Raw genomic sequence first — 17500 nt, forward strand, 5'->3', positions numbered from 1 at the left:
TAAAAAAAAAAAAAAAAAAAAAAAAAAAAAAAAAAAAAAAAAAACATAAAAAGACAGGGATACACAGAAAACCCTATTGCTGCTGCTGCTGCTGCTGCTGCTGCTGCTGCTGCTGCTGCTGCTGTTGCTGCTGCTGTTGCTGCTGTTGCTGCTATTTTAAGGAAGAGAGGGAAGCACAAAAAATATTAAATAACAATATTTATTCACCAAAAATCAAAATACCAAAACCCTAAACCCTAATAAACCCTAAACCCTAATAAACCCTAAACCCTAAACCCTAAACCCTAATTTACTTTTTTGAACATAATAAATAATTGTTGTAGATAATCTTGATCTAAGAACCATACATTAGGGTCCTTATTATCTTCCTCAAAGGGAAGAGCAAATGAGTTTGTTGCATGCCATTCATCTCCTATTATTTCCCCTAATATACATCCTACTACACGCCTATTTGTACCTATATATATCAATATATATATATAAACCCTAAACCCTAAACCCTAAACCCTAAACCCTAAACCCTAGAAAAACCCTAAATAAAAAAATCAAAAAATATTAAAAAATCATCAACCATCAAAGAAAAATATACAAAACATAATAAACCCTAAAAAAACACTAAACCCTAATAAACCCTAAACCCTAATTGGACAGGAATAACATAATAACATAATAACACAAGAGACATACATTCAATACAAACCCTTCTTTAGGGTTTAGGGTTTAGGGTTTACGTACCCTTAGCTACACGGTTATAATGATCAACAACCGACAGCAGCACAATTGGATGAACAACCACCTGTAAACACAAAAAAACCACAAACCCTAAACCCTAAACCCTAAACCCTAAATTCTAAACCCTAAACTCTAAACCCCAAATTCTAAACCCTAAACCCTACTTACCACTTTCTTTGTCAACAGCCCCGCGACAGCGGAATAGCTGGACAGACAGTCCATAGCCTCGCTTCCCAACATCTTGGCTCTCTGCAGCAGCAGCAGCAGCAGCAGCAGCAACAGCAGCAGAAGTAGAAGCAGCAGCAGTAGTAGGAACAGCAGCTGCTGGAGAGGTATTGGGGTGTACAGACACCTAGGGTATAAGTAGTAAGGAAAAAGCTTACGAATTCACTGCCTGCAGCGTTAGAAGTTGCAGCAGCAGCAGCAGCTGCAGCAGCAGCAGCTGCTGCTGCTAAGGATCTACGGGCGCGGAGATATGCAACAGGTGTTGCAGCAGTAGCTGCAGCAGCAACTGCAGCAGTTGCTGCAGTAGCGGCTGCGCCTGCAGCAGATGCCTATACACCGCAGCAGAAGCAAGCAGCTCCTGCAGCAGCAAAGGAGACTTTTTAATTAAATAAGGAGATAAGTGCTAGTTTGCTGCTGCTGCTGCTCCTGTGGACAGGCAGCATGCAACACCAACAGCAGCAGCAGCAGCAGCAGCGGGAGCTGCAGCACCAGCAGCAGCAAATGAGGAAGGAACAGAAGAGTATAACAGACAAACACAACAGATAAAAGGTTAATATTATTTACTGCAGCAGCAGCAGCAGCAACATCAGCAAATCCGCAGCAACAGCAGCAGCGCAGCCGACCCTCATCCACACAGCAGGGGGGCCCAGGTTGCTGCTGCTGCTGCTGTTGCTGTTGCTACTGCTGCTGCTCGTGTATTTGCTGCTGCTGTTGCTAATTATATTATAATTAAAATGAATTGTTCTTGCTGCTGCAGCAGCAGCAGCAAAAATTAATTAGTGTTTATTAGTATCTTTATCCCTTAGTGCTGTTGGCCGCCGCAGCAGCAGCAAAGACTTGGGGCTGCTGCTGCTGTTGCTGCTGCTAATACTGCTACAGCAGCAGCTGCTGCTGCTAATACTGCTGCACCTCTATTAGAGATTCCTGCACCCCTTCAGCTCTGAGGCCATCGGTAGGGCTGCAGCAGCAGCGCATGCATTAGCTGCTGCTGCACATTAAACAGGAAGACTGCAGCAGCAGCAACAACAACAGCAGCAACAACAGCAGCAACAACAACACCAACAGCAGCAGCAGCAGCAGCAACAGCAGCAGCACAAGCGACACACTTAATGAGTAGCAATGTGTGCCCATCAAAACCCTACCAAGCTTCCATCTGCTCAATATGCTCCAGCACCAATGAATAAGTGTTTAGGGTTTAGGGTTTAGGGTTTAGGGTTTAGGGTTTAGGGTTTAAAGATGCTGCAAGCGTCTTCTTTACGAGGCGCTCTTAGTGGCGCAGAACCAGAAATTGATCTAAAAACAATTGTTATAGAGGTTGGATGCAGGTAAATAAGGGTTTAGGGTTTAGGGTTTAGGGTTTAGGGTTTAGGGTTTAGGGTCTGGGGAGTTACTTCAAGTGCTGCGCAGGCTGGTGCTGTAAGAATTAGGGTTTAGATGGATGCTTAGTTTCGCCTTCCCTTCAGCAGCAGCAGCAGCAACAACAACAGCAATAGCGCTTGGCCTTAATGGATCTTTTTGTTTCGCTGCTGCTGTTCCTGCTGTTGCTGCTGCTGCTGCTGCTGCTGCTGCAGCGAGGTGCGAGTAGGGTTTGCAGGGTCTCTGCATCCTGCTTGCCGACTCCCTGCTTTTATTTCTCGGGTGCCGCAGGTGAAGGGTTTCAAGGTAAACGCTAAACCCTAAACCCTAAACCCTAAACCCTAGATTGCCGGTTGATGAGGGTTTAGACTTAAGGGACACATTTTGAGGGTTTAGGGTTTAGGGTTTAGGGTTTAAGAATTAGGGTTTGCGGATTTACTATTTTGCTGCAGACAGTTTTTGGCTGGGAGGCATTCGACAGCAGCAGCAGCAGCAACAGCAGCAGAAGCAGCAGCAGCAGCAGAAGCAGCTATTGCCCTGTATTTGCTGCTCATCCTGCTCATGCTGCAAGCAGCAGCAGTTCTCCGGATTTGCTGCTGCTTGTTCTTGATGAGGCTCTTGACCGAGTAAGTGTTTAGGGTTTAGGGTTTAGGGTTTAGAGTTTAGGGTTTAGGGTTTAGGGTTTACGCCTACAGATATGGGAGTGTTTTTGCTGCCCTTCTGCAGGCTTTAAGGGATGCGCCCCGTAGAAGCAGCAGCAGCAGCAACAGCAGCAACAGCAGCAACAGCAGCAGCAGCAGCATGTGCTGCAGTGACTGCAACTTGCTGCTGCTGTTAGCTCTACCAGGGGAGCCACAAGTCGTCTCGTTGCTTCTTCGTTGGGCATTTGAACAGCGGCGATTCAAGAGTAGGGTTTAGGGTTTAGGGTTTAGGGTTTAGGGTTTAGGGTTTAGAAATCAATACAGTAGTTATTACCTCTGCAACAAGTTATAGATATATTCCTAACAAATCCCGTAAGAAATCAGAAGTTTAGGGTTTAGGGTTTAGGGTTTAGGGTTTAGGGTTTAGGGTTTAGGGTTTGTCTCAGGGGTGAAGTTGATGGCAAGCGAACGAATGGCGGTTTATTCGCATCTGCCGTTCTTTCCTGGGCTTTGTTCTCATCAGGGTGAGTTAGACCGTAAACCCTAAACCCTAGATCCTATCTTTGCGAGTAGGCATTCCTACATTTTTATTAAAATTCATAACCCTAAACCCTAAACCCTTTTTTCTGTTCTCTTATTACGAGGTTTATGGCTTTTAGGGCTTAGAGTTTTTCTGTTGTTGAATAAAGGGTTTAGGGTTTAGGGTTTAGGGTTTAGGGTTTGGTGTATGTACAGGTACATTAGTAGTAGATATAGGGGAGAGCGGTATTCGTGTTTCTCCTCTTGAGGGTTTATCTCTTTCTCCTGTTTCTTTTTGCTGCGCTGCTACTCGTGGTGGTGCGGGTTTGCTGTCCGAGTTGCTGCTGCTGCATCTAAGGAAGCAACAGCTTCCTGCTGCTCCTGCTGCTGCTGCTGCTGCTCCTGTTGCTGCTGCTGCTGCTGCTGCTGCTGATGGGGATGGGGAAGTTGAAGGGGAGACGCGCGAGGCAAGCGAGATGGATATGCAGCATGAGGAACAGGAGGAGGAGGAGGAGCAAGAGCAGCAGCAGCAGCAGCATGCAGCAGCAGCAGCTGCAGCAGCAGCAACAACAGCAGCAGCACATGGATTTGGTGCCGGGGCTGGGCGTTGGGGTCCTGACTCATTAGATTGGAGAGATTTAACTCGCTATAAAGAAACGCAATGTTATGTCAGGTAGGTCAAGGGTTTAGGGTTTAGGGTTTAGGGTTTAGGGTTTAAGGGGTTTGGCGGTTCGGTGGTTTAGGGTTTGGGCACAGCTTCCTCTGTACACCAAGCCTGCGGATGCCCTCCTATGATCGAGCTAGTGAGGGTTTGGGGTTTAGAATTTAGGGTTTAGGGTTTAGGGTTTAGGGTTTAGGGTTTGGGTGGTTGCGTACAGCTTAGATCCTGCGCTGGATTTACATCTCCACAGAAACCACCGGCAGCTAAAGCCGCTCTTCACGTGCAGCGAGTAAACCCTAAACCCTAAACCCTAAACCCTAAACCCTAGTTGTGCGGTATTCCCTTAACTTTTAGCTCGAGGCTGTGAGGACGTGTTTCTTGGGTGCTGCTGAAATTCCTCCGACATTCATTTCAGAGTTTAGGGTTTAGAATTTAGGGTTTAGAATTTAGGGTTTAGGGTTTAGGGTTTAGGGTTTATGTGTTGCAGCGGATCCGTTGTACAGCCTTGGTCAGAAACATTTTTAATTCCTGAAGTTTTATTTTCTCCTCAACTTCTTCCTGATGCAAATTTGGCTGCTATAGCACCTGGCATGGATGTAAACCCTAAACCCTAAACCCTAAACCCTAATTCTAGATAAACCCTAAACCCTAAACCCTATTTTCACCAAAACCCTAGACCCGAATTCTGTCAGTGCTACATGTACACAAACCGTACACTCGAGTTGCACCCACGTAGCCGCAACACACCCCAGACGAGGGTTTAGGGTTTAGGGTTTAGGGTTTAGGGTTTGCGTGCAGCACAGCAGCATAAGCGAAATGGTGTTGCAGTGTTTTAGACGTTCTTCTGTTTGCGAGAGGGAAGGATGGCTAAAAAATATTTGCCTTGTTGGTGGTAGTGCACAACTCCCTAATTTTGCACAAAGGTAAACCCTAAACCCTAAACCCTAAACCCTCATTAAACCCTAGGTTCAAACCTGGAGTTCACAACCATCCTCGAACCCAAGATATAAACACTATACTTAAAACCCTAAACCCTAAACCCTAAAGTCTCCAGTAGTAGACCTAAACAATCAAGCAAATTTTCCTCAAACCCTAAACCCTGTCAGCAAACCCTAAACCCTTAATTATGCTGCTGCAGGCTGGAGATGGATTTGCTGCAATCTTGGCGCGAATCAGCAGGAGAATATTACAATGTTAAGGACACCATACAGCAAGTTCAAACCCTAAACCCTAAACCCTAAACCCTTAATTATCAACCCTCTTCAAACCCTAAACCCTACCCCCAGCTTCTCAAACCCTTATTCTCCTATTTTAAGCCCCAGCCTCCGGTGGTGTTGATCCCCCGAACCCTAAACCCTCAGCTAATTTGCTGCTGCTGCTGTTGCTGCTGCTGCTGCTGCTGCAGGGTGAGAGTGCTGCCGTGTGAGGACCGCCAGCTCGCCGCATTTCGTGGAGCGTTGCTGTTCGGTGAGTCACGAAATTAGGGTTTAGGGTTTAGGGTCTAAGGGTTTGGGTTTAATCTTTAGGGTTTACCGCTTGCTTGATGGGACGAGGGTTTGTTGGTTAAGGGTTTACGATTAAGAGTGTAGGGTGGCAGCTCAGTACAGGGTTTAGGGTCTAGACTTTAGACTTTAGCCTTTAGGGTTTAGGGTTTAGGGTTTAGGGTTTGTGGTTTAGGGTTAGTGGCTCGTCAAGAGCCAGAGGCGTGGTTAAGTCGTCAACTCTTTGAGCGGACAGAAGGATTAGAAAAGGTCGCAAGGAAGATGGCCCTACACAGCTAGCTAGCTAGCTAGCTAGCTGGCTAGCTGGGTAGCTAATTGGGTAGCTAGCTAGCTAGCTAGCCTCTTTCTAGGCGGACAACTGGCGAGTCCGCCAGTTTCTTGGCTGCGCCTAAAGTGGCTAGCTAGCTGGCCAGCTACCTGACTAGCTAGCTAGCTGATTAGCTAGCTAGATGGCTAGCCATTGGCGGCGGGGCTTGCCGTCTGTTTGATGACATATTTTGCTGACAGATGCATGCAGCTTGTGCTGCTGCTGTTGCTGCCGCTGCTGCTGTTGTTGCTGCTGCAGAAGCAGCAGCAGTTTGATGTATCTGGAGGACTGCTGCAGGTCCCAGCAGCTGCTGCTGCAGGTCCTGCAGCAACAGCAGCAGCTGCTGCAGCAATAGGTACTACTGCTTTTGCAGCAACGGCAGCAACAGCAGATATTGTCGTTTTAAACCATCCTAGGGTTTAGGGTTTAGGGTTTAGGGTTTAGGGTTTGTAGTTCTAAGCTGCGCACGGCGCAGCAGCAGCAGCGTATTATGTCCATCTGCAGCAAGTAGCTGTAGGGCCCTTAGTTTAATATCTGCTGCTGTTGTTGCCTGTTTGCTGCTGCTGCTGCTATTGTTGTTTCTTCTATGATTGCTGCTGCTGCGCTGCAGCAGCAGCAGCAACTGCAGCGCGTGCTGCAGCGTAAGACGACTGCAGCAATAAATAGGGAATAAGTTCCTCCATAGCATTTTGCTGCTGCTAGGGGGGAGCTGTACATACACCTCAGCTATTTGCATAAAGAATCTTTCTTCATAGGGGAGGGGGAGGCTGCTGCTGTTGCTGCTGCTGCGCTGCTGCTGCTGCTGGCGCTGCAGTTGATGGTGCTGTTGCTGCTGTTGCGTGTGCTCGAGGCGCTGCTGCAGCAGCTGCTCATCATGGCCTTCTACGCGTTGATAGAAGGCAGCAGCAGCAGCAGCAGCAGCAGAAGCAGCAGCAGCAGCAGCAGGAGGATCCAGCAATCTTGCCCATATATCTTCCTTACACTGCAGCACAGGAGCAGCAGCATGACAGCGACACAGACCTGCAGCAACTCTGCTACTGCTGCTGCTGCTGCTGCAATCTGCTGCTGCTTCTGCTGCCAGAAGCTGTGCCTTCGCTAGACCCCACAGTCTCTGTCGTGCTGCTGCTGCTGCTGCTGCTTTTGCAGCAGCTGCTGTTGTTGTTGGTGCTGATCCCTCTGTTGGCATCGCAGCTGGTGCTGCCTCTTCTCCTCCTGGAGAAACTGTTGCTGCTGCTGCTGTTCTTTCTGCTGCTGCTGCTGCTGTTGCTGCTGCTGCTGCTGTTACTCGGGCGTGTGCTGCTGCTGTCAGGAGTTTCTCTGGTGCAGCACAGACCCTCTCCAACAGCAGCCACCGTTGCTGCTGCAGCAGCAGTGGGAACTGCTGCAGCAGCAGCAGCACGCAGCGGCAGCAGCAACAGCAGCAGCTGAGGTCACCACTCCACGTAGTCTTACGGCCTACACGCCAAAGGCATGCTGGTGATGCTGCTGCAGCTGCTGCTGCTACAGGAGTAGCACCACGTGCTGCAGCAGCAGGAGGTGCAGCAGCATCAGCAGCAACAGGTGGAGCAGCTCGTCCCCTATCGCATGCAAAACGGAGAAGTTGGGCAATGTAAGGACAAAGCGCTGGGCCGCAAAAGCGCGGTGCTGCTGCTGCTGGTGCTGCTGTTGCTGGTGCTGCTGCTGCGTGTGGTTTTGCTGTTGCTGTTGCTGCAGCTGCTGCGGCTGCGGTGCAGCAGGGCAGATTTGGTTGCTGCAGATGCAGCAAACATGGCCAACGACCCCTTCTGCTGCTGCTGCTGCAGCTACAGGTGGCTGCTGATGCTGCTGCAGCATCCGGAGAAGCAGGCGTCCCTTTGTTAAGACCGCCTAGCTGCTGCAGCAGCAGCGGCTGCAGCAGCAACAGATGCAGCAGCAGCAAAATATGGTCTACAGACACCGCAAGAGTTACTGCTGCATGCAGCCAGGAAACCCTCAGAGGCGCCCTCTCTTCTTCTCTCCTGTTGTTGTTGTTGTTGCTGTTGTTGTTGTTGCTGCTGCTGCTGCGGGCTCGGCGACGCTGCAGTCGCTGCTGCTGCTGCTGCTGCTGCGGTGCTGACTCCCGCTGCTGCTGCTGCTGTTGCGAAGCAGCAGAATTCTCCAGAGCAATCTCTAAAACATTTGCAGCCGCCTTGCGGAATACCGCAGCTGTGCACAACGTAAACCCTAAACCCTAAACCCTAAACCCTAAACCCTATGCCTCCCCAAGTCTAAAGTATAAACACTATGCGAACTTAAGGCAGACGGGTATCCTTGAATGCTTTAGGGTTTAGGGTTGCTGTCCTAGGGCTTTGGGTTCACAATCTACGGTTTAGGGTTTAGGGTTTAGGGTTTAGGGTTTACTGGGCATAAGATGGAAAATGAGTCTTGCAATAGATCGAAGGCCAAACCACAACACCCACGGATCGTCTTCTTGTTGGAGTGCATGCATCATCTAAGAACAAACCCTAAACCCTAAACCCTAAACCCTAAACCCTAAAACCTCAAGTCTAGGATGTATCATCTCTAGAAACTCTCTACTAGTTCAGCATCGAGTGTGATGCGCTATACGATACTAGGGTTTAGGGTTTAGGGTTTAGGGTTTAGGTTCTAGGGTTTACGAGGTCAACAATGGACTCCACGGCGATTTGTCCTTGCGTTGCTTTCCTCATTGCTGCAGCCTGCAGCAGCAACCGCTGCATGCGGCTTTGAAGTTGCTGCTGCTGCTGCTGCAGCAGCAAGAACACGAGGCCATCCCTCTCCATGTACGGCTGCAGGTACCTGCAGGAGCAGCAACAGCAGCAACAGCAGAAGTAGCTGCGGCAAGACCGAAGCAATGAGCAGCAGCAGTGGCGAGCACCAGCGAACGTTGTCTTAGTACGTTACCCAATCCTAAGAATGAGGGTTTAGGGTTTAGGGTTTAGGGTTTACGCTGCATCATCTGAATTAACGATGAGGGCCTGGGGAGGGGTTTGGCCACTCAAACCCTCAACTGCTGTTGCTTGGCCAGCAAACCCGCAGCATATTTTCTTCTCCTGCAGAGCTGCAGCTGCAGCAGCAGCAGCAGCAGCAGCAACAGCATTAGCAGCAAATAATAGCAGAGGGAGCAAGATCTGCAGCAGTAGACATTCTTGACGGAGGCGTAGCTACACGCTTGAGGGTTTAGGGTTTAGGGTTTAGGGTTTACAGCCATTAGGGCTTGCATAGAAGGCGGATATTTGTAAAGCATTGAGACTTTGAAATCTATGAGCTCGCATTGGTGTGCTGCCGCATTCAGCAGCAGCAGCAGCAGCTGCTGCTGCTGCTGCTGCGCTTGCTGCTGCTGCACTTGGTGCAGGTGCTGCTGCAGCATCGTACTGCAGCAGGTATAGAGAAGCCAGACACAGACCCTTGCTGTTGCTGCTGCTGCTGCTGCTGCTTCTGCAGTCTGTCGAATACATTGACACCTGCAGAAATCCACCCATGCGTATGTTGTACAGGGTTTAGGGTTTACGGTTAAGGGTTTGGCCTTTAGGGTTTAGGGTTTAGGGTTTACAGGCTTCAGGACGGAGACGCCGGCGGAACCCCACCAACTCCTGAGGCTTCTCCAGGTTGCTTCCCCTCTGTGGTGCTGCATTTGCTTCTGCTGCTGTTGCTGCTGATGCTGTTGCTGTTGCTGCTGTTGCTGTTCCTGCTGCTGCTGCTCAGCAGCAACAGCAGCAAGACAGTGCTCCAGTAGGACCCGAGCGCACGGCGATGCAGCATGACGGAGGCCGACGTATAAGCGAATGGCCTGCAGCAGCAGAAACAGCAGCAGCAGCAACAGCAACATCAACAATAGCAGCAGCGCCATCGCACAAGCAGCCTCGCGGTAGCAGCAGCAACAGCAGCAGCAGCAGCAACAGCAACAGCAGCAACAGAAGCAACAGCAGCAGCAGCAGACCTTGATATAATTTGTACATCCGTAAGCCATACGGTGCTGCCTAAGGAGTGCTGCTGCCTTTCCCCACAGCAATCCATGCTGCAGCAGCTGCCGCTGCTGCTGTTGCTGCTGCTGCTGGTGCTGCCTTGTCCTTGCCTGGCTTCTGCGCTGAATGCATACGGGATGGGCTGAAACCTACACACAAAAATAAACCCTAAACCATAACCCCTAAACCCTAAACCCTAAACCCTAAACCCTAAACCCTTGGCGAATACCTTTTGGTCTGTTCGATATGCCCACTGTTTTATTTGACTATGAAACCACAGCCAAATAAGGGCGTCGCAGTTGTTGTTGTTGTTGTTGTTGTTGTTGTTGTTGTTGTTGTTGTTGTTGTTGTTGTTGTTGTTGTTGTTGCTGCTGCTGCTCCTGCTGCTGCTGTTGCTGTTGCTGATTCCTGTGGCGGTTTCCCGATGCCTTTGTTGCTTCTGCTGCTGCTGCTGCTGTTCGTGCTCCGCATGCAACCACGTGGAGTCTTCTGCTGCTGCCTGCTGCAGCAACAGCAGCAAACGGGGGCTCGACCTTAATGTTCTCCTGCTGCGCTGCTGCCACCTAAAGTGGCGGGGTGCAGAAGAAGCAGCAGCAGCAGCTGCTGCTGCTGCTGCTGCTTGCTCAGCTTCTTCTGGCTGCCAAGAATCACCGTCAAGAAGCAGTTGCTGCTGACACCTTTGCTGCTCTTGCTGCTGCAGCTGCTGCTCCTGCTGCTGCTGCTGCTGCTGCTGTTGCCGGGGAGCCCTCACCAATCCATCAGTGAATCTGCATTGCTGCTGCGGTTTCCACAGCTCTTTCTGCTGCTGTTGCTGCTGGTGCTGCTGTTGCTGCTGTTGCTGCTGCTCTATTAAGTTCACAGCCCCGGCAGCAGCAGCAGAAGCAGCCGCTGCAGCAGCAACAGCATCAGCAGCACGTGAAGGCTGGCTGGCGTGCTCATTCTCACTACTCTCGTCTGCGCTGCTGCTGCTACTGCTGCTGCGGCTATTGCTGCTGCTGCTGCTGCTGCTTAGAGGTGCCACACTATACAGCGGCAGCAGCCTCCGCATGCAACGCAGCCGAAGCAGCTGCTGCAAGAAAGCACTGCGCTGCAGCAAGCGTACAAACCCTAAACCCTAAATCCTAAACCCTAGGAGCCACTCAATTTTGGATGTCTTTAACTCACATATCCTGCTTCTTAACCTTCAGGGTTTAGGGTTTAGGGTTTAGGGTTTATACCTTGGGTCTTGATAGTATTTCTGCAGCAAGGTGTATAGACACCGCATGTATTAGCCAACAGTCATCATGAGGGCAAGGGAGGCGCAGCGTGCTGCTGCTTGAGGCGCTGCAGCTGGACCCCGTTGCTGCTGCTGCTGTTACTGCTGCTGCTGCTGCTGTTGCTGCTGTATTCATGCTGCAGCAGTTGCTGCTGCTGCTGCTGCTGTTGCCGTTTCTGCTGCGCGTCATGTGGTGATGAGCACCTAAAGAAAATAAACGCGCCCTGCCCATGCTGTTGCTGCTGACGCTGCATTCGCTGCTGTTGCTGCTGTTGCTGCTGTTGCTGCTGTTGCTGCTGTCGCTAAAGTTGCTGATGTCGCTGCTGCTGCTTCTGCTGCTGCAGTTGCTGCTGGCTTCCTCAAAGGTGCTGCTGCGGCTACCAAAGTTAATACTTGGTCTCCCTTCGCTGCAGCATATTTTGCATGGTGCAGTCCTGCTGCTGCTGCTGCCACAGCAGCAGCAGCTATTCCTGCGGCTGCAGGCCATACGATATACCTTTCTGCTGAAGCAGCAGCAACTGCTGCTGCGGCGAGAAGTGCTGATGCTGCTGCTTTGGGTCCCGTGGGGGGATGCGATGCTGCATGTCCTGCTGCTGCTGCTGCTGCTGCTGCTGCTGCTGCTGCTTGTGCTGTTGTTGTAAGATGTATAGACACAGGGGCCACCATAGTAGCAACTGCAGCAGTTGCTGCAGAGCCACAAGGAGCAAATCCCTCGATAGAGTGTATGTACAGCAGTAACTAAATTCTCTACATCTGCTGCTGCTCCTGCTGCTGCTGCTGCAGCAGCGACAGCAGATGCAGCGGAACTAAATGGTGCCACGGCAGCAACCGAAAGACTGCAACAGCCGCTGCTGCTTGAAGTCGCCGCGGCAGCAGCAGCAGCAGCTGCTGCTGCTGCGGCTGCTGTTGCTGTTGTTGCACTGACACCCCCAAGGGGGCGCAGCAAAGAGGGACAAAGAATTTCTAACAGCAGCTCGCTGCACAGCATTACTCCCGAGTATGCTGCAGCAGCAACAGCAGCAAAAGTATGGGGTGGGGCGGGAACAGCAAGAGTAGCAGGAACAACAAGAAGAAGAACAACAGCAGCAAAGGCGGCAGCAGCAGCAACAGCAGCAGCAGCACTGGCGAGTTGAGTGGAACCTTACAGCTGCGCCTGTGCATTCCCTCTACACCAGCAGCAGCAACAGCAGCAACAGCAGCAACAGCAGCAGCAGCAGCAGCAGCAGCAGCAGCAGTGGTAGCTACCTTTACATAGAGGAACAGCCAACCCTGGACAGAAGACAACATGCAGCAACTGCCGCTGCAGCGAACAACCAAATGATTCCCCAGCAGCAAAGACTGCATCACGCAGCAAAGCAGCAAGTAGCTGCAGCAGCAGCAACAGCAGCAGAAGGAGGATCATTAGCACCAGCAGCAAAAGCAGTACCCTTTTGAATCGCCATGCATCGAAGGGTCTGCTGCTTTTAGCACCATTACGCATGCTTAAGGGTTTAGGGTTTAGGGTTGAGGGTTTAGGGTTTACGTTTTAGGGTTTAGGGTTTAGGGTTTGTACCTGCAAATCTGAGTTGTTGATTGTCAAGGCTTGCCGCCAATAAATTTGCAGACGTCTTTGCGACTCACAGGGAGCCCAAGGCAGCACCTCTGTTGCTGCTGTTGCTGCAGCAGCAGCAGCAGGAACGATAACAACAGCAGCAGCAACAACAGTAGCAGCAAAAGCAATAATAAAGGCAGTAAGGATTGGGGGAGAAAAAGAGAGGACAGCATGAGGCAAAATGTCTATTTTTAGGGTTTAGGGTTTAGGGTTTAGGGTTTAGGGTTTACTCTGCAGCTCATGTGGATGTGGCAAATCAGCACGCACAGCCCTTAGAGGACCAGCAGCAACGAAGAGAGACGAGCAACTGTAACGCAAACCCTAAACCCTAAACCCTAAACCCTAATTCCTTAGCTTCAAAGGCATTGCAAAGAACACGACAGCAGTATACGCTGCGTCAGACGAGGGTTTTGCCTCTATCGGCTAGGGTTTAGGGTTTAGGGTTTAGGGTTTAGAGTTAAGGGTTACTTAATGAGTCCTGTCCTCTGGAAAACCCAAACGCGGCAACTTTCACTGAGGCAAACAAACCCTAAAGTCTCAGACATCAACTCTAAACCCTAAACCCTAAACCCTCAGTCGCCAACCCTAGTTTTTAATTCGTAAACCCTAAACCCTCAACAATCTAAAACCTTCGTGGAGTCCCAGGAGGCAAACCCCATAAATTACCCTCCATAGACTGTTCCACCCTAGGGTTTAGGGTTGAGTGTCTAGTCACTAGGGTTTAGGGTTTAGGGTTTGGGGTTTAGGGTTTAGAGTTTACCGAGGTAACTCATCAAGAATAGAGGGAGGAAGGGAGTCGCAACAACCAAAGGGCTGCTGCGCCTCCACGCTGTATGCCGTTAGATCAGCATACACCGCAGCAAGGGGTTCTGCAGCAAACCCTAAACCCTAAACCCTAAACCCTAAACACTAAACACTAAACACTAAACACTAAACACTAAACACTAAACACTAATTCTGCAGCTGCAGCACGGCTTCTTGACCCACCATTGGAGACCACCGTGAGGCCTGGCGGTGCAGCGACGGTTAGTTGGATGGTCATCTACATCATAAGTCGACAAACCCCTAAACACTAAACCCTAAACCCTAAACCCTAAACACTAAACCCTAAACCCTAAACCCTAAACACTAAACCCTAAACCCTACCTTTGCATTTTGGCTGTCTATGCAGGGCATGAGGGTTTGACCATCAAATGCCTCCAACTTGGTACAGAAGAAGGGGCCCCCTTCTTCCCCAAGTAAGCAACAGCGGAGGCCCCCGCCCTCTGCAGCACCCACAAAACCTAAACCCTAAACCCTAGACCCTTGAGCGCGGACACCTGTCCCCGACACAACAAAAAGACACAAGTAATGACAACACAAGAAGCACAGGCAGCAGCAGCATCAGCAGAATTAGCAGCAGCAAAACCACCACCAGCAGCAGCAGCAGCAGCGCACCAGCTACAGCATAAGCATTAACGAAGTGTATGTACAGCTGGTTGCTGCCACGCAGCAGCAAACTGCCGGGAATTTGCAGCAAATGATTCCTCCATATAACAGGCTGAGATATACCCTCAAATAGAGATCCTGCAGCAGCAGCAGCAGCAACGCAGCAGCAGCAACGCAGCAGGAGCAACGCAGCAGCAGCAGCAACGCAGCAACAACAGCAGCAGCAGGATCAAGAGCAACAGTAACAGCGACGAGAACAGTAACCACAAGATGTAAAACTGGCAAGAGCAGCAGATCTGTAGAAAGAATAAATCTGTATCCTCAGGCTTTAGGGTTTAGGGTTTAGGGTTTAGGGTTTAGGGTTTAGGGTTTACTTCTATGGACTGCCCGTCCATCTGGTCCAATTCGTCTTCCATTGATTGAAATTCTTTGGATAACATCACCAGAGAAATTAAGCAGCAATTTATCTCTTTTTGTTGGTTGCTGCAGCAGCAGCAGCTGCAGCAACAACTCACCACTATAGCGGCAGCAGCTGCTGCTGCTGCTACCTGTACTGTTGCTGCCTAGAAGCAGCAGCAAAGAGCAACGCATCTCACGCACGTTGCCCGTTATGTCCTCTCCGTCGCTGTCCTCCCCTGCTTCACTCTGCAGCAGCAACAGCAGCAGCAGCAGCAACAGCAGCAGCAGTAGCAACAGCGGAGACATATGCCTCGGTAATCCTGCCACAGTCTTTCTCCACTCACAGACGGCCACCATGGATTTAGTGTTTAGGGTTTAGGGTTTACCTCGTCCTCCTGCATCCAAAGGGGCAGAGGGGGTTCTGTGCTGGGCATCACCGCCAACCGCCAAACCCTCGATGCAGCAGCAACAGTTGCTGCTGCTGCTGCAGCCCATTGAATGGCAGTAAAGACCTCCATCCTAAACCCTAAACCGTAAACCCTAAACCCTAAACCCTAATTACTACACACTAAACCCTAAACCCTAACGGCACGCCGTAGGCGCCGATGTGTGGTATTGTCATGAAGAAACAAGAAAAAGGAAAAGGTAGGTGGACAAAGGTAGAACCCTAACTCTAAACCCTAAACCCTAAACCGTAGCGGCAGACAGGCTGAAGGTAGCCAGGAGCCTGCATCGCAAGAAGACAGACACAAAAGAAGTTTGTCAATGGAGAGGAATTAAAAGAAATCCATAAACCCTTAACCCTGAAACGTCAACAGTAAACCCTAAACCCTAAACCCTAAACCCCACTACGGGGCTGCTGCTAACCGCTGGACAAGCGGTGATCTTCGCTGGATTGTCCGGGCCCCACAAACCCTAAACACTAAACCCTAAAGCGTAAACCCTAAACCGCGGTATTTACTACTACAAATGTAGTGACAAATTTAGAGGGCTAAATTTTGGGTTTACGGACTAGGCTTTAAGGGTTTAGGGTTTAGGGTTTAGGGCTTAGGACTGAGCACAACACAGTGACCCTGTGGGCTCGCCCGCAGGGTCACTTCTGGGACCAAACCCTAGACCCTAAACCCTAATCCCTAAACCCTAAATTTTCGAGAATAGCTCAAATGACGTAAGAAACGGAAGCATTTCAGCTACAACACTAGGGGGATTACTGTTTAGGGTTTAGGGTTTAGTGTGTTCATTGGGGCCAGCTGAGCAAAACAGATGCAGCCCCGAAGGCGAGTAAACCCTATACAGCCTGCGGCTTGCTGTAAACCCTAAATAATAAACCCTAAACCCTAAACCCTAAAGAAATGGTCTTCCATCACGAATGGAAATCCCTTTCTGCTCGGGGCCGAAGTCTAAACTCTAAACCCTAAACCCTAATCTCTAAATTTAAACACTACACTTACTCGATCTTCCCTGTCTTTAGACCATTTCCATTCGATTAGACTGTAAACCCTAAACCCTAAACCCTAATCGCTAAACTCTCACCCCAATATCTTAACCCTATACCCAAGCCCTTAACCCTAAACCCTAAACCATAATCCGTAAACCCTAAACCCTAAGGGAGAGCTGACCTAGCCCGCAGGCATTGTACTCCTTCCTGTTCTTCTGCTGAGTAACCTTAAAGCTGCGGCAACAGCAGCAACAAGAGTAACCTAACCAGCAGCAGCCGCCAAAGCAACATCAGTACAAGCAGCGGCAGCAGCAGGAGCACCAACAGCAAAAACGCAAACACGACGAATTCCAGCAGCACAGACAGGAGCAGCAGCACCAGCAGAGTAGACAGCGACAGCAGCAGCACAGACAGCAGCGGCAGCAGCAGCAGCACCGATGCAGCCTCTTTCCAGGGGCCCCCCTCCTTTGGGGGGCCCCTGGTACAACAGTCGATCTAGTAGCAGCCAATATGGGTACGATTTCAATTGCTGCAGCTCCGTGTCTGTTGCTGCAGCAGCAGATGGAGCAGCAGCAGCAGCAGCAGGGCCCTGTGGACCTTCTATGGTTAGTTGCTCAGCTAGCTACGCAGCTAGCCGCAGCACAGGAGAGAACACAGCAAGAGATTCAGATGCATCTGCTGCTGCTCCTCCTCCTCCTCTTACATATGCAAGGTCCCGCCAGCTGCAGCAGCAGCAGCAGCAGCAGCGGCACCAGCGGCACCAGCGGCAGCAGCAGTGGCAGCAGCAGCAGTGGCAGCAGGATACACCACGAGGACCAGAAAGGAGGAGGTCTAGTACAACACTAGAGTACCTCATGCATCAACAGCTGCAGCAGCAGCGGCAGCAGCAGATGGAGCACCAACTGCAGCAGCAACTGCAACAACAGCAGCAGCGCCAGCGAAAGAAGCAGCAGCAGCAGCACCTGCTGCGGCAGCAGCACATCGAAGGAGGGCCCAGCAACCACCCATCAGCGCCAACGACACAAAGGCATGCAGCAGCAGTAAATGCAGCAGCAGCAGCAAGACATGCGCAGCAAGCAGCAGCACTTAACAACAGTTTTGCTGAGGTTCACCGTACGCTGCAGCGAGCGATCCAAAGGAAAACAGGCCAGCAGCAGCAGCAGCAGGAAAAACAACAGGAGCAGCAGCAACAACAGGACCAACAGCATATCGAGGAGCAGCAGCAGCAGCAGAAGCAGCAGTTCGCTGGGTATCTTAGCGAAGCAGACGCCCGCCATGACGAGGTGTATCGGCAGCTCCTCAGCAACGGTGCCAGGCAGGCAGCTGCAGCAGCAGCAGCTGCTGCTGCTGCTAGAGCTTCAGAACAGCAGCAGCAGCAGCAGCAGCAGCAACAACAACAACAACAACAACAACAACAGCAGCAGCAGCAGGAATCTCTAGGACTTGAAGGGACATTCACAGCAAGCTGCTGCCCATCTCCTGTT

At 50.6% G+C, this 17500-nt stretch overlaps 4 protein-coding genes across 4 annotated transcripts in view; 2 read left to right on the forward strand and 2 right to left on the reverse strand.

The window, feature by feature from the left end:
• Positions 1-972, reverse strand: part of EMWEY_00022370 (26S proteasome regulatory subunit, putative) — a gene marked incomplete at both ends in the record, with an annotated part of 3614 nt that extends 2642 nt beyond the window's left edge. The window contains 3 exons of the mRNA XM_013477899.1: positions 294-412; positions 736-796; positions 901-972. Of these exons, the coding sequence (XP_013333353.1) occupies positions 294-412; positions 736-796; positions 901-972 (252 nt within the window). The remainder of the gene's footprint in view (positions 1-293; positions 413-735; positions 797-900) is intronic.
• Positions 973-2193: 1221 nt separating this feature from the next.
• Positions 2194-5915, forward strand: EMWEY_00022380 (actin-like family protein, putative; the record flags this gene model as incomplete). The annotated part of the gene is made up of 11 exons (XM_013477900.1): positions 2194-2282; positions 2404-2532; positions 2732-2939; positions 3040-3220; positions 3401-3478; positions 3690-4146; positions 4352-4423; positions 4622-4730; positions 4933-5057; positions 5540-5601; positions 5812-5915. The coding sequence occupies 11 exons, from the start codon at positions 2194-2196 to the stop codon at positions 5913-5915; spliced, it is 1614 nt and encodes a 537-aa protein (XP_013333354.1).
• A 550-nt stretch (positions 5916-6465) lies between these two features.
• Positions 6466-15096, reverse strand: EMWEY_00022390 (hypothetical protein, conserved; the record flags this gene model as incomplete). Its single annotated transcript, XM_013477901.1, has 17 exons — positions 6466-6547; positions 6663-7260; positions 7396-8127; positions 8323-8413; positions 8580-8739; positions 9347-9378; positions 9518-9730; positions 9913-10054; positions 10160-10992; positions 11241-11364; positions 11657-11846; positions 12982-13058; positions 13512-13620; positions 13739-13793; positions 13898-14016; positions 14695-14824; positions 14965-15096. 17 exons carry the CDS (start codon positions 15094-15096, stop codon positions 6466-6468), a joined length of 3819 nt encoding a protein of 1272 aa, XP_013333355.1.
• Positions 15097-16526: 1430 nt separating this feature from the next.
• Positions 16527-17500, forward strand: part of EMWEY_00022400 (hypothetical protein, conserved) — a gene marked incomplete at both ends in the record, with an annotated part of 5457 nt that continues 4483 nt past the window's right edge. The window contains 2 exons of the mRNA XM_013477902.1: positions 16527-16621; positions 16729-17500. The exon at positions 16729-17500 is cut by the window's right edge and continues 1056 nt beyond it. Coding sequence (XP_013333356.1) covers positions 16527-16621; positions 16729-17500 — 867 coding nt within the window. The remainder of the gene's footprint in view (positions 16622-16728) is intronic.

This window comes from Eimeria maxima, genomic scaffold (genome assembly GCF_000499605.1).
Source record: "Eimeria maxima Weybridge genomic scaffold, Emw_scaff218, whole genome shotgun sequence".
Taxonomy (NCBI): domain Eukaryota; phylum Apicomplexa; class Conoidasida; order Eucoccidiorida; family Eimeriidae; genus Eimeria; species Eimeria maxima.